Source organism: Mesoplodon densirostris, chromosome X, assembly GCF_025265405.1.
Source record: "Mesoplodon densirostris isolate mMesDen1 chromosome X, mMesDen1 primary haplotype, whole genome shotgun sequence".
Taxonomy (NCBI): Eukaryota; Metazoa; Chordata; class Mammalia; order Artiodactyla; family Ziphiidae; genus Mesoplodon; species Mesoplodon densirostris.
Window position 1 is genome coordinate 109,448,452 of NC_082681.1, and position 15,525 is coordinate 109,463,976.

General features: G+C 38.2%; 1 protein-coding gene across 3 annotated transcripts in view; it reads left to right on the plus strand.

Moving 5' to 3' along the window:
- The window catches only part of DMD (dystrophin), a 1,698,782-nt gene that overhangs the window by 1,021,240 nt on the left and 662,017 nt on the right, over positions 1 to 15,525 (plus strand). Inside the window, exon 46 of one of the 3 annotated variants that reach the window (XM_060087208.1) lies at positions 9,973 to 10,205. In XM_060087208.1, the coding sequence (XP_059943191.1) occupies positions 9,973 to 10,205 (233 nt within the window). Of the gene's footprint in view, positions 1 to 9,972; positions 10,206 to 15,525 lie in introns of those variants that run through there. The other 2 variants (XM_060087209.1, XM_060087210.1) reach the window with 2 other exon arrangements.

Genomic DNA, 15,525 nt, shown 5'->3' on the forward strand with positions numbered 1-15,525 from the left:
GTCCAGATGCGCACAGTACTTTGTATGTGCCCTCCAAGAGTGGAGTCTCTTTTTCCCCCAGTCCTGTTGAAGTCCTGCAGTCAATTCCCACTAGCCTTCAAAGTCTGATTCTCTAGGAATTCCTCCTCCCGTTGCCAGACCCCCAGTTTGGGTAGCCTGACATGGAGCTCAGAACCTTCACTCCAGTGGGTGGACTTCTGTGGTATAAGTATTCACCAGTCTTTGCGTCACCTGCCCACCAGTTACGGGATTTGATTTTTACTGTGATTGCACCCCTCCTACCATCTCATTGTGGCTTTTCCTTTGTCTTCGGATGTGGGGTATCTTTTTTGGTGAGTTCCAGTGTCTTCTTGTCGATGATTGTCCAGCAGCTAGTTGTGATTCTGGTGTTCTCACAAGAGGGAGTGAGATCACATCCTTCTACTCCGCCATCTTGGTTCCTCCTGGAAAAGTATTTTAATTTATCCAAATTTTAGTTTCCTCTCCTATAAATTGGTGGCAGTGATGCTCTCCCTGCCCACACTGGAGTGTTGTGGTGAGAAATCAGTGGAGAAAATTACTAAAAATGAATACTGTTTAAAGTTCTGTAAAGATATAAGGTATCATTATGAATTCAGACCAAAAGAGTCTACATGTTAAAACTACTTAATACTGCTTCATTTACATTGCAGCTAATGGTTCCTCCCCCTTTGTTCTGCCTGATAAAACTCTAGATTGAAACTGTAATGAATCAATCTCTCTTTCCACCTCCCTCCCTCTCTCTTATATGTCCCTTAAGGATTACATTATGCTTCATTCTAATCTGGATAACAACAGCAGCAAATGTTGTTTGAGACCCTAGTATGTATCAGACATTGCACTGGGTTGGTGAGGAAGAAAAAGATAAATTTGATACTGTAAGTAGCTTATCTCATCTCAAGGGTGAGGCTTGTGAGGGCCTGGCACATGTTTAACAACTTAAAAAACTCATTGCTAGTTATTTTGCTACTTAGGGTAAAGACGTAGCTTACTCAAACAAATATGAGACTCATTTAGACTGAATTATGTAGAGAGCGCTGCTTACCTGGTTTTGCTCATGCTTTACTGAAGAATCTTATCTCTAATATTCAGGTAGGAGCAATTCCGTTAAAAAACAAACAACACATTGGATCCTTTAATTCAATAATTTTTCAAGGTGCTAAAAATTTTGGTAGAATACCAGTGTATTTGCTGTAATGAGAACTGTACAGTGTTCTCTAGCTGGTTATACCCAAATGAATATATGGATTTTATTCTGATGTCTGTTGTAGAATTGATGATTATCCTTCATCAGTAGCATGGTCTTTATTATGGTCTGATCTGGCTTTCCTCCTCTTGTCTTCTGCACTGGGCTACCTACTTTATGGCTCTCATTATTGCATTCTGTACTCTTTTCATTTACATTGTTTTAAGTATATTAACAATGCATTTTACTAAAGGCTTTGCTTTTCAAATATCCTATAAAATGTTGGCTGCCTGATTTACAGGCATCATAGAATGATTATGTGCATCTTCAGTTCTCTGTCTTTCACACCTTAACTTGAAGACTATTTCTTTTCTAAACTGTGTTCTCTTTGTTGGATCAGCATTTGTTTTATTTCTGTAGCAACGGGAGGGTCATTTTAAATCTTGTTTCGGATGCAAGTCTTTAATAGGTAAAAATGTATGTTGTATCAGGTATTTATTATTGTATAACAAGCTACCACCAAATGTATCAGTTACTTATTATTGTATAACAGGCTACCCCCGCATGTAGTGGCTTAAAATAAGAATCATTCATCTAGCTCATGATTTTGCGGGTCTTCTTTAGGCTGGGCATATCTAGATGGTTCTTTTGCTAGTCTCAGCTGGGTTCACTCATGTATTAATGGTCAGCTGGTAGTCAGTGGCCTCATTCATGTGACTGGCACTTGGTTATTGGATGAGACAGTGGATGTGACAGGGCCACTTGTCTGTCATCATTCAGTAGGCTAGCATAGTTCACATAGTGGTGAAAGGTTTCCAAGCATAGCCCAATGGCCAAGGTTTTCTCAAACCTTTGCTTGTGTCATTTTACTAATATCCCATTGGCCAGAACAAGTTACTTGGCCAATCCATATTCAATGAATGGAGAAATATACTACAGCTCTCAATGGCAGCATCTGGAATATCTCATTATAAGGGTATAGATGCAGGAAGAAAAAGAATTTGTGGACATTTACTTTCTACCAGAGATGCTTTCACTTTTATATTCATGGCATTTCCTGTGTAATATTATTTACTATTCCCTCATAGCTATAGCTTCAAGTATTTACTATTTCTTCAGTGCCTGCCCAATATCCTGAGGTTAAGAGAAGCACTTAATTTCACTTAATCTGTAATTTGAGGTATAAGAGAGCACAAACTTGGATAGGCATAAAGTATGTCCACTACAAATGCTAAGCAAGTATATAAACCATACACACACCCACACACACACATACCCACCCACCCCCAAAACACACACACAGGAAGAGGAGGGGAGGAGAGAGACTGAGAAAGAGAGAAATTAAAAACCCTTTCAATTAGTGATTCTCAACCAGAGGCAACTTCCCTGCCTTCAGAGGACATTTGATAATGTCAGAAAACATGTTTGGTTATCAAAAGTGGGATGGTGCTCTGACCAAGGATACTGATAAACATCCCACAATGCACAGGACAGCCACCCACAGCAAAGACTTATATATGCCAAAATATCAATAGTGCTAAGGTTGAGAAACACTGCTTTTTATTGAGTGCATGTATGAAGAATTTATATAATGTGAGTTATGAATCCATATATGAGTAAGAATTCATATATGAAAATTAGAAGATGCAAACTAAAAAGGGGGAAAGGCAAGGGTTATTTCTATCTTCAAATTAGTGAAGAAAGGATGCAAGTTTGCGTGAAGTCAAGTTGGAGATATTTCTCAAGAATAGTATCTACCTTGTGGGAGGAAGCCAGATTCACTTGATTTTTATAACCTATATTTTTATATAGGTGATCTCCTCTCCCTAATTAGAATGGGTATTAGATTATTTTGTGGATACTATATATTATAAGCTATAGCTCTTGGATTCAAAAGTATTTGAGAACTTAATAATTTTTATATATTGAGTGGGACATGTAGGAGAAGTATCTGATGATCATATCAGTCTTAGAAATAGGTGTAATGGTTAAGCACACTGTCTTGGCATTGTCACTTGTTAATGTGAGATCCTGAGCAAAGTATTTTACCTTTTAGTAAAATGGGAATAATGCTAACCCTGAAAATCATTTGGTAAAAATTAAATAAAACAGGGCTTATAAGTAAACTTGCCTGGCGTACAGAAAACCCTGAGTAAATGATTGTGGTGATAGTGTGGGTGGTAATCTCTCTTCCAAGTAGCAGTAAATATTTCTTATCTGGTTTATATTCTTAGTAGCAGAAAAGAACCAATTAAAAAATGATAAAGTAGCATCACTAAGCTTTAAAAGTCTATGGCTGTTACACCCAAAAAAATTGTTTCTAAAATCCAGAAGTATGGTTGATTATCATGAATCTTTGACTTCCAGTTCTCTAGGACTCATCCATGTATAGCACAAGCCCTTATTGTGCTAAAAGGTAAATAATTGATGAGAGTTGAATCATATATATTATTTCCTCTTTAGAATGATAAGAAAGAATATAGAGAAAAATAAATGTTTATGGGTTCACAACATTTGTTTCTAATTTTCCACATGTACCTACAGACTACAAATATTTAGAGAGAAGTGAGTTTCTTTTTGAGTCCATGCATGATTTCTAATTTTGGTAACATGTACTTTCTTGTACGTTTCACTAAGCTACATGCCATCCTTTTAAATATTCAAAAAGAAAAATATTTTCCCATGTTGCTTACATGGAGAATGGTTATTTTATCTATTGGTGATACGGATAAGTAGCTAAAACAATCTTTCCTATAACTCTAGTATTAGATAGTAATTCAATTTAACCACATATACAAAACGGTACTTTTTAGGTATCTGTGTTAGTGTGGGTCCAATAATTTATCATTTCGTCAGTTGACTGATTTTTCAAATATCAAAGTAAACAAAAAAATTACCCATATTCATACAACAAAGCTAGAAATAAAATGTGTTCCTTGCTTTCTTATCAACCAAAGGAGACCTGTCAATTACAGAAAAAAACACGTGTGAATACTTCAAAGGAAGTATTCCAAACACATTGTGTGTTTTTTAAAAGATTTAGTAGTTCCTCTAAAGCTCTAAGTAAAGCTATTAGTCTGACTAATCATGTACCCTCGAAACCAATTAAAATTTTAGACTAGAGAAATATTCTTCCAGCACTTTTGAAAAAATGAGAGTTCCCTCCTAAAGCCAACACCTTTTAATCAACAAAATACTCACAGCAAAGCTGTGGTTTGCAATAGTATATTACACCTACTGTTACTCATGCTACTATTCTGGTGTGCCAAACTTGATTCCTTTCAGCAATTTTGAGTTTGACTTTTTGTATGCTTAACTGTGGAAGGAAAATACAATTTCTAGTAGAGTTATCTTAATTTTCTAATGAACACATGTGAAACACGTTATGCTACAATTATTAGTAGTCAGACTATACAGGCTCTGTGTGTGTGTGTGTGCATGCACATATCTATTCACATGCACACATATATATGATGTGTGTATCTATCTACCTGGCTTAGTGATACACATTGTAATACATGTGGTTCTGACATGAATTGATTAACCAAGGACACTAGCCCCTGTTGCTGGAGGGGCAGTTAATAGTGTGACACCTTAAGGACTGTTTTCCGCCTAACCCCATGCTGGAAGAGATGCTTCCTCCATCGGACTTGAGAAGAATGTCCGTGGTCTCGGTGATGGTTAAAGAAGCAGAGATTTGAAGCAACCATTCCTAGGGCCAACTCCTTGCAACCCTGGACAGTGGCCTGAGGCAAGAGGCAGACATCCAGGCAAGCAGATCAAACTGCACGGGCGTTAAACGGGGCATGGAGGAAAGGATCCCTGCCGGCTGGAGGGGAAGCCATTTTCCATGCTCCTTAAGGAGGAGAACCTGGAAACCCATCCTAGAACTTCGTGCTTAAGATTCTGTGTAGTCGTTTATGTATCCTGACTCCTTCCCTGATTAGGGTTATGGGTTGAGAGAACTCTCAACAAATCCTCTTTCCATCTTTTAAATTATGGAGTTAACAGAAAACTCCCATGGAATGACTAAATATCCCTGCCTGACCTTTGGTGTCAAGATTCTGTGGCTCAGTCTGGACAAAACCACTTAAACTGCCTCCTTACAGATCCAGCCAGCCCACACTTTACCTAATGAGGTGATGTGCTTATGTTTCTAGTAAAAGGACAGTGGAAAAGAAACAACCTAATTTTTTTTCTCTTTAGCTAAAAGTAGAGGCATCTGAATATGCAGTATGAGTCAATATATGATATACATAATAAAATATGATAAATGTTCTCAGGACCTCAGGCTTCCCTGGTGGCACAGTGGTTAAGAATCCGCCTGCCAATGCAGGGGACACGGGTTTGAGCCCTGGTCTGGGAAGATCCCACGTGCCGCAGGGCAACTAAGCCCGTGCACCACAACTACTGAGCCTGTGCTCTAGAGCCTGCAAGCCACAACTACTGAGCCCACGCACCTAGAGATCGTGCTCCACAACAAGAGAAGCCACAGCAATGAGAAGCCCGCGCACTGCAAGGAAGAGTAGCCTCCGCTCGCCGCAACTAGAGAAAGCCACACACAGCAACAAAGAACCAAAGTAGCCAAAAATAAATAAATAAATAAATAAAATTAATTTTTTTTAAATGTTCTCAGGACCTCAAAATTTCTCCATTGAAGCATCTTGCTTAATAAAAAAACTAAAGTATGTGCACATACATGGATCTAGAGACAAGTCTTTTTAGGAAGAATGAAATATTTCAAGTAGTGTTGTAGATAGAATTGACCCTAATAAAATGTGTGTAATAGATGGAGATTAGCCTCTTTCTACTTCATGTTATAGCACTTTTTTTCTCTAGGAGACCCAATTCTGGAGTTTAGAACCCAGCTCTCAAGTACTATCGGCTACCCTCTAGCCATATTACAAATAAAATTAAAATTCCCCAACCCTAATAATGGTGCCAGATTTTGTTCTTCCTAGCGATGATTAGATTTCACTAATAAAATGTTAAAGATTCAAAGTGTTTAAGACCCAAAAGAATGGTGTAATTCTATGCCTCATAGAGATTTTTAGTTATAAACTTACCCTGGTCCTCCATAAAACATAGAAATCTAGAGTTGGTATTTGAAAAGGATTTGAGACTTTTGTTTGGGGAAGGGAGAGGAGTTTTCAAGAAGAATATAGAGCATATGGAAGGGCACGAAAGGGTGAGATGGTCTGTGCTAATGGGAGAATGCCACATAGCAACTGAGGTGTGGGGAAGCATGGGAAGAATGGAGGGAGATGAAGCTGGAGTATGAAGTCTGGTTCTAAGAGCACAGGACCTGGAAAGCCATGCTAATTTAGAAAGTGAGCAGCCAATAAACATTGAGCAGCAAAAGGGAAAGGAGGAGGAAAAAACACACATACACATGCTAGGAGGTGACTTAACATGTCAATTCATAAAATACTAATTAGAACAATTCCATGTGATTGGTACTGTTTTCCTCATTATGCGGGTAAATAATCTGAGGTTCAGAAAAATTCAGTTTAGCAAGCATGGTATAATCCCTTACATCCAGATGCTTGTAATCTTGTCCAAGATTGTGTATCTAGGAAATGGTAAGACCAGCTCTCTGTGAGGGAAGTACTGTTATAATCTCCATTTTAAAGAGGAGTAAATGGAGATTCAGGGAGGTTAAGTAACCTGCCTAGGGTTACACAGCTAAAAAATGGCAGAGCAAGGGTTTAAATCCAACAGTCTAGCCTTAGATTGTCTGTTTTATACTCTGCTTCTTGATCCAGTGTTGTTTCCTGCTTTCCCCCCCCCCTTGATAGAAAAGTAGGGAACATAAGAATTGATTGGTTCTATTTTCTCCCTTTAATATTTGACTTTCCATTGCCTTCCCCAAGCAGTGGCTCATTATTTTCTTGTTCTTAAAATAACTAAAATCACCTAAACAGCAAGAGCCTTGGCATGTTCTATGTTCTAGGCTTCGAGAAACTGTCTTTAGATGTTCTCTTTTAGCACTCACCTTGGATAGAAGGCCTCTAAGTTTACTGAAAATCTTGCTGTGCATAGACTTTTTTTGTTTGTTTCATTCATTTATTCAGAGGTCATCAATTGAGCACCTACTAGATTCTAGAACCTGCGGGAGGTGCAGGAGATAAAGCAGTGAGCAAAATGGAAAGTTTCTCCTCCCTTCCCCATTGGTATAAAGATGTTTTCAGGTGTTGAGGACTGGAGGAGACAAGACCAGCCCTGGCCTGACTGACCGGTCCATAAATCAGATCCTTTGCCCATGACCAGGGCACAGATGGCAGCATTGCTCTACCTCTCAACTCTCCTCTGAATCTGTTTCATCTGTCTTTCTACCTGGTGATACTTTTTCCTCATTGGAGAATTTTGTGACTTATCATCCCAATATTAATTGTACTTTTTAGTCATCTTAAAACATTCTGTTTTTCGATCTCTGGTCCTAGCCTTTCTTTTCAATAGACTTTGCCTTCCGCCCCCCCCCCCCCCACCATGTGTTTTCCAGAAAGCAGTTGAAGTCTGATGATTCTCTGCATTCTCGTCCTTCATTGTAGAGAAATTTAAGATGACGTGATCATTTCCACTTCATTAAACACTTCTTTGTTGGTCAGAAGCATGTCTAGAGAAAAAAATCGCATTCCTGCTTTCTTTTGAGGGTGAATTTTTCAATAAGTCAAGTTAAAAAAAAAAAAACAGCCTTGACTGACACTTCCCAGAACCTTGAAATCCTCCTAAAATACTGTATGTTGCCTGAGTATCTGTTGTTATCTATTTTCAGAACAATTACGTCCATATTTCCTATTCAGCTAGACATTCCACAGTTAGCTCCTACAGTGATATTTTAATTTAGCTCTCTTTTCATCCTCACCCATGCATTGTCTCCAGGGATTCAGCTCCTCTCTTGGAATCCCTTTTAAGCTTGCTAGATCCTATTGGCTCCCATGCTTTCTCCTACTAGACTGTTGGATCACAAATGCTATTTCTGCTTCAAATTATGTTTCATTCTTTCTAGAAAAAAGCCTCAGAGTAGTGAGATGGCTTTGGGAAACTATTTCTTCTCTGTCTCCTCAGTATCATTGTCCTTCAGTCATTACTTCTTGGCATTCATTTTTTATTCCATCTGACACCTCACTTTTTTTCTTTCTACCTTGTTCAAGATTATTTCTTCCATCTGTAGGAACCTCTTCTTCTCCCCAAGAAGCTTGAGAGACAAGAGACTTGCCTCCATTTCTTTCATCATCTTCTCTAACAAAAAGATAACCTTAAAAAAACAGAAAGTAATATAACCATGAAAAGTAATTTATGGCCACCTCAGAATGGAATGCCAGTATGGCATTTTCTTCATGTTTCTAGAACAGTCCTCTTGTCATCCATGCCTCTCAGGCTTCCCATTGAGATGTTGTGTTTTGCAGCTTTCCCTCAAAGCTTCCCTTCTGAACTATATAGGCCACTCTTTCTTTGACCAGTCTCCTGGATATATTAGGCTCCAGAGGCCATTGCCTATAAACTAGACCTGACATTTCTTGCCCTTCTTCACTCACCTTTGATAATCCAGCTGTTGGTATTTAGTATCAATTCACACCAGCAAATTCAGCCCCCTTCAGTACATATAGGGCCACACAAGACCTTTGACTGAGTTTTCCCCAAATATTTTATGTATTTCGACTCCTTATCTCTAACTTCTTACCATATTTGTTTATCACTGTGCTTCTTATTTATCAGATATTTATAAAAATAGTAATACCTAACAGTATTACCTACTAGTGTCCAGAACTATGCTAATATTTTTCCTGTTATTTTTCTGGTATTGTTCTATGTACATTTCTTGTATTAGGCATTGAATCTGTACAACTGCCCCTTTGACATTTATCCTGTCATTATCCCTCCTTGCTGAAGAGAAAACCTGAAATTTAGAGAAGATGAGTAACTTAACCAAGGTCACAGAGTTCCTAAGACAGAGAAGGATTTTCTCCCAAGTGTTTTCACTCTGAAGTTAAGAACTTCAGATCTTAACTATTACCATGTGCTACCTTACACTACAGTGTTCATCACTATTCATATTAATTTAATATTTCTTAATAACCTTGAACAGTGTTTCACTATCCAAGTGGAAAAACTTTCCTAGCTCTGATTTTCCAAAAATAATGTAGCTTGGGTTTTCTTCACTGCTAGCCACTTTATTACCAGTCTGAAAGAAAAGGAAAAAATATATAAGCTGCTCCCAGTATAAAATACAGAGCAAAGACAAGAACATTTCATTGGCTTTGATTTCCCTAGAGTCTACCTCCAAACTAATTTACTTCCTATTCAAGGAAATCATAAGTTCGGATTAAGATCTTATCCAATCTTTACTTTTTTCTTCCCCTTGAATGAAAAAAATAAGTAAAACTTATTCACCTGGCAAAGCCTGAATACTTTATATTTTTCTTTACCAATTCCACAACCTGTATAATTGTTATTGAGAAGGACTTTTTAAATTAAATCAGTTGCTCAGCCGTGAGGATAATCAAAATCATTTTGAAAGATTGTTAAATGTGTATTAATGAAAAGTTGGAAACTTAGAATTTTTCTATCGTGGTACTATATAAAGTATCCACATTAGGATACTTTATAAATTATACTTATAATTTTTAAATTATACTTAAAATGTCATAAATAATACTTTGGCTCAAATTGTTACACTTAAATTAGTTTTATTATTATTGAAATCGGCTTCTTGTGTTTCTAATTTTTCTTTTTTTCTTTTTTCCTTTTTGAAAAAAAAAATTCAGCTCCTAGTCAGACTGTTACTCTGGTGACACAACCTGTGGTTACCAAGGAAACTGCCGTCTCCAAACTAGAAATGCCATCTTCCTTGCTGTTGGAGGTACCTGCTCTGGCAGATTTCAACCGGGTTTGGACAGAACTTACCGACTGGCTGTCTCTGCTTGATCGTGTTATAAAATCACAGAGGGTGATGGTGGGTGATCTTGAAGACATCAACGAGATGATCATCAAGCAGAAGGTATGGGGGAAAAAAGAGGAAAGCTGGCAGAGGTTTATCTTTAAAGTGAAGATTTTCCACAAGTCATTTCCCACCAGTTTTTAGGTAGCTTTTCTCTGTGAGCCAACACACTACTCTCTGTACTCTGTTCAGTCTAAGCATGATCAAGGAAACAAATGAATGCAGTTGTCTAAAACAACCATAAATTACAAAGGAATAATACAAGTAAAAAAGCTTAGCCCTTAAAGTATAGTTGGCTTAATTAAATTCACTAAACATCTGGTATTTTTAAAACCTATTTTATATCAAATAAATAGCTCATTTGAGCTGTTTACATTTGAAGTGTTTGTTTTGGCACTCTGCAGCCATAATATATTACATAATCAAATATAATAATCTGGGAATTGGTTGTTCACTCTTCTGAGTTGTCCATGCCAATTCTCCTCCTCCAACGATAAGGATAATTGAAAATAAGCTACAAATAAAAAAAGAGAAAAGTAACAAAACATAATATATTTTAAAATACCTTAGATCTTAATATTCGTATTTATTTAATGCCATACTCAAATAAACATGTTTTTAATACGATTGCATTTCTCAGCCTCATTGGAATACATTCTGCAAAATTATGACATCAATGAGAAACATCAGAATACATTGACATAAATATGGTTTATTTAGCTAAAACAAATATATCTTTTATATTTCTGAATGAATTAAAAAAGTAGATTTGAAAGGTTTATATGCTATAGTTTTTTTCACTTGTAAATGATGTTCAAGTCTTTTCTAAAGAAGTAATAAATTGTACTGAAGTTGTTTAGCTGGTATAGAACTACCTTTTGGAAAAACAGTTCTTTTTAAAATGAACTTCAGTAATTCAGTAGGAATGAAAATAATTTAATAGTAAACAACCTGCATTTAAAGTATCTTAATCTTAGACTCAGAGGACCTGAATTCAGTGGTCTTTTTTTTTTTCCTTTTTTTTTTTGCGATACGCGGGCCTCTTACTGCTGTGGCCTCTCCCGTTGGGAGCACAGGCTCCGGATGCGCAGGCTCAGCGGCCATGGCTCACGGGCCCAGCCGCTCCGCGGCATGTGGGATCTTCCCGGACCGGGGCACGAACCCGTGTCCCCTGCAGCGGCAGGAGGACTCTCAACCACTGCGCCACCAGGGGAGTCCCAGTGGTCTTTTTTTGTCATTTGCAAATGGCATGATTGTGGTCAAATCATGCTCTGGATCTTGGTTTCCTCTTCTAGGTAGGTACAGGGCACAAAGGATTCACATACACCATATAGTGTTGGATATGTGTGAATATAAAGATATGTAAATATTATATAAATATATATGTATAGTTTGTTTTGCTACTGCTTTATAACAAGTATTAGTAGCCAAATTTTTCCAAAAAAGCAACTGAAGCTCATAGATGTCACACTCCTAATAAGTAGCAGAGCAAAGATTCAAATCCAAGTCTGTTTGGTGCCTAAGCCTGTGTTCTTACTACGTATACTGCCTGCCAGTATTAACTGTAAATGTGGCTACCATTTGGTGATATATGTGTATTTGAATATATAGTGTATGTCAGACACAAAGCTAAGCATTTTACAATTGCAGTGTGCTGATACATAAAGAAACAAGAGGTACATTCTTTCACAATATCATACTGAGCTATTCCAGTACTTCCAGGAGTATTCCTAACCAGAGGAGATAGTATGTTATAATGTTTAAAGCATGGGCTTTGAAATTAGATTGTATGGGTTTAAAGTTTGGCTCCTCTACTATAGCTGTGTGACCTTGGGTAAGTTATTCAACCTCCTTGAACCTGAGGTCATCTATCTATACAATGTGGATAATGATACTATCTTCCTTATAGGTGGTCATGAGGATTAAATTAGGTAGTACATGAAAATGCTTCCCACCTTGCCTTGATTACTGCAAGTATTCAACTAATGTTAGTAATTAATATTAGGTGCTAAGCAAACTATGTAAGTCTGACTATTCATGGTATTTGTGTTGTGCAAACTGTATGTCATATAATAATATTACATGAAAATAAGAGCTCATTTCCACACCTGGACCCCATTCTGCTAATGACATTATGGCCTCCTGTAAAAGCCACTAGATACTAGAGTGGGAAAGATAATCCACACTCCTTTGTAAAACGTTTGATGCCTCTTCAAAGTGATAGTCTTTAACTACAGGTCCAAAAGTAATTCAGAGGAGAAGTTCAAGTGCCATGTCTAGGGTCACAGAAAGCCAGTACAGTTGTCAGTCCCCCAGGGGATTCGTTCTGGAATCCACCATGGATAACAAAATCTGCAGATGCTCAAGTCCCATAGTTGGCCTTCCATATCCGTGGATTCTGCACTGTGGATTCTGCATCTGCAGATACGGGGGGCCGATTGTATTTTTATTGAAAAAAAAATCCCGGTATAATTGGACTTGCATAGTTCAAACCTGTGTCATTCAAGGGTCAACTGTATTATAAATGTTCACACACACACACACACACACACATACACCTGTAATCTCTCTTCTCTTGCTAAATAGTGGGGATGATTTTCCTGCTTCTTCCCCTTATATTAAAAAAAATTATAAAGATATTGTCAATTCCTGCCTTGTATAGCTACAGTCACTAAATGGTCAGTAAAATGACCCTAAATAAACATTAAACAAATGTGTGTGTGTGTGGAGGGTTATAAAAAAGAGCGGTGAGTTTGGGGAAGTATTGATTGTAATATCAGGGAAGAAATATTTCCTCTATATAGAGTTTTAAATAAAGCAATTCTAATTTTACTGTTTGAGGTGTGAGAAATGATGCAGTGTTCCACATGTGCTTTATAAACTGTAAAACACTATCAATGTCTATTTACTCATATATTCTTTTAGTAAATTTTTATTGAGCGACTACTAAGTGCCTGGGAAATACAGAGTTAGACAAGATAGGAATGCACAGATTAAAGAAGATGATGCGAATAAAAAGCAATAATAGCACTGTGATAGAAATAAATTTCAGGATAATACCTAGCACATATTTAGCGTTAATGATGCTAGTCACTGATCTAAATAATTTGTGTGTATCACTTAATGCTTACAACAACACTGTGAGATTTATTTTTTATATTTTTTTAATTTTTTTTTGCGGTACGCGGGCCTCTCACTGTTGTGGCCCCTCCCGTTGCGGAGCACAGGCTCCGGACGCGCAGGCTCAGCAGCCATGGCTCACGGGCCTAGCGCTCTGCAGCATGTGGGATCTTCCTGGACCGGGGCACGAACCCGTGTCCCCTGCATCGGCAGGCGGACTCTCAACCACTGTGCCACCAGGGAAGCCCAACACTGTGAGATTTATACTAAAGCACAGTGAGTGCTTGTGTAAGTAATGTTGTAAGTAACTTGCTCAACGTCAAGTAGTAAAAAGATAGCAATGAGATTTGAACCTAAGCAGTCTGGTTCCAGAATCCCCACCCTTAGGCGCCGTAGTTTTCCACTTCCCTGGGAATCCTTGGGCAATGCTCTAGGGACTTACTTCATGGAGAGGACATCTAACTAAGCCAAGGAGGAGAAGAGATGTCAGGAAAAGCTTCTTGAAGAAGATAAAACCTAAGCCAAGCATTAAAGAACAACTTGGAATTAACCAGGTAGATAAAATGACAAAGGCGATCCTGGCAGAAGGAACTGTGCTTTTCACTGAAGTAAATAAACAGTGCAGTATGTGATAGAAATTGTGATTCCATCTGGCTGAAACTAAGCGGATGAGGAAGAAATGTATGAGGTTGCATAGAGAAGGGTAGGACTAAAAAATGGGGACCCTTCCTTGCCAGACTAAGGAGGGTTTTTAAAAAAATTATAATTAACATACAATATTATAATAGTTTCAGGTGTATAACCTAGTGATTTGATATTTTTATCTATTACAAATTTGTATGATTTAATGCGTTAATCCATTATAAAATAAGCCACAATACAGAACTATTACAATACAGACTAAGGAGTTTTGATTATGGCCTGCAGGTGGTAACAACCTTGAAAGGATTTTAAAAAGAGAAGTAAAATCATCAAATGTAGTGTAGTTGCATATTAGGTAGGTTTCTCTCCATGCAAGCAATGGAAAGTACCCTCTGATTAAATCAAGCAGAAAGTAAACGTTGTAATTAGCTTGAAGGCAATGGAAAAAGACCTAGAAAAAGAAAACGGACCTGAGTATGCCTGGGCATTTAGTTAGCAGGTACTACTTGAGTCTCTTTGTGATCCTCTTTTGCTTTGTACTGTGTAACTGTTCAAAATTTAAAGTCCTGGGAGGAGTCCAGTTGACCATGCTTGGGTCACACCCCCATCTCTTAGCTAGAGGAGAGCAGAGAACACTGATTTAAAACCCTTTCCTTCCAAAGCTCCTTACACTGGGGGAGAGATCATTTCCTCACCCCTCCTCCCAATGTAAGCAATATGTTTATCTATTTTAACTTTGCAATATGGAGACCTGAAATAAAACTATTTATGCCCCAGTACTCTAAATATAAGTTTGTTTGACACCTGCACATACAGTAGTTGGTTCTCAAAAAAAATGTAGATTGTGAGGGAGCTTCAAGATGGCAGAAGAGTAAGACGCGGAGATGACCTTCCTCCCCACAGATACATCAGAAATACATCTACATGTGGAACAACTCCTACAGAACACCTACTGAATGCTGGCAGAAGACCTCAGACCTCCCAAAAGGCAAGAAACTCCCCACGTACCTGAGTAGGGCAAAAGAAAAAAGAAAAAACAGAGACAAAAGAATAGGGATCGGACCTGCACCAGTGGGAGGGAGCTGTGAAGGAGGAAAGGTCTCCACACACTAGAAGCCCCTTCACGGGCGGAGTCTGCAGGTGGTGGAGTGGGGAAGCTTCAGAGCCGCGGAGGAGAGCACAGCAACAGGGGTGCAGAGGGCAAAGCGGAGAGATTCCCGCACAGAGGAGCGGTGCCAACCAGCACTCACCAGCCCGAGAGGCTTGTCTGCTCACCAGCTGGGGTGGGCGGGGCTGGGAGCTGAGGCTCAGGCTTTGGTTGGATCGCAGGGAGAGGAAATAAATTCAAAAATAAACAAATGGGACCTAATGAAACTTGAAAGCTTTTGCACAGCAAAGGAAACCATAAACAAGATGAGAAGAGAGTCCTCAGAATGGGAGAAAATGTTTGCAAATGAAGCAACTGACAATGGATTAATCTCCAAAAGTTACAAGCAGCTCGTGCAGCACAATATCAAAAACGCAAGCTCAATCCAAAAATGGGCGTAAGACCTAAATAGACATTTCTCCAAAGAAGATATACAGATTGCCAACAAACACATGAAAGAATTATCAACAT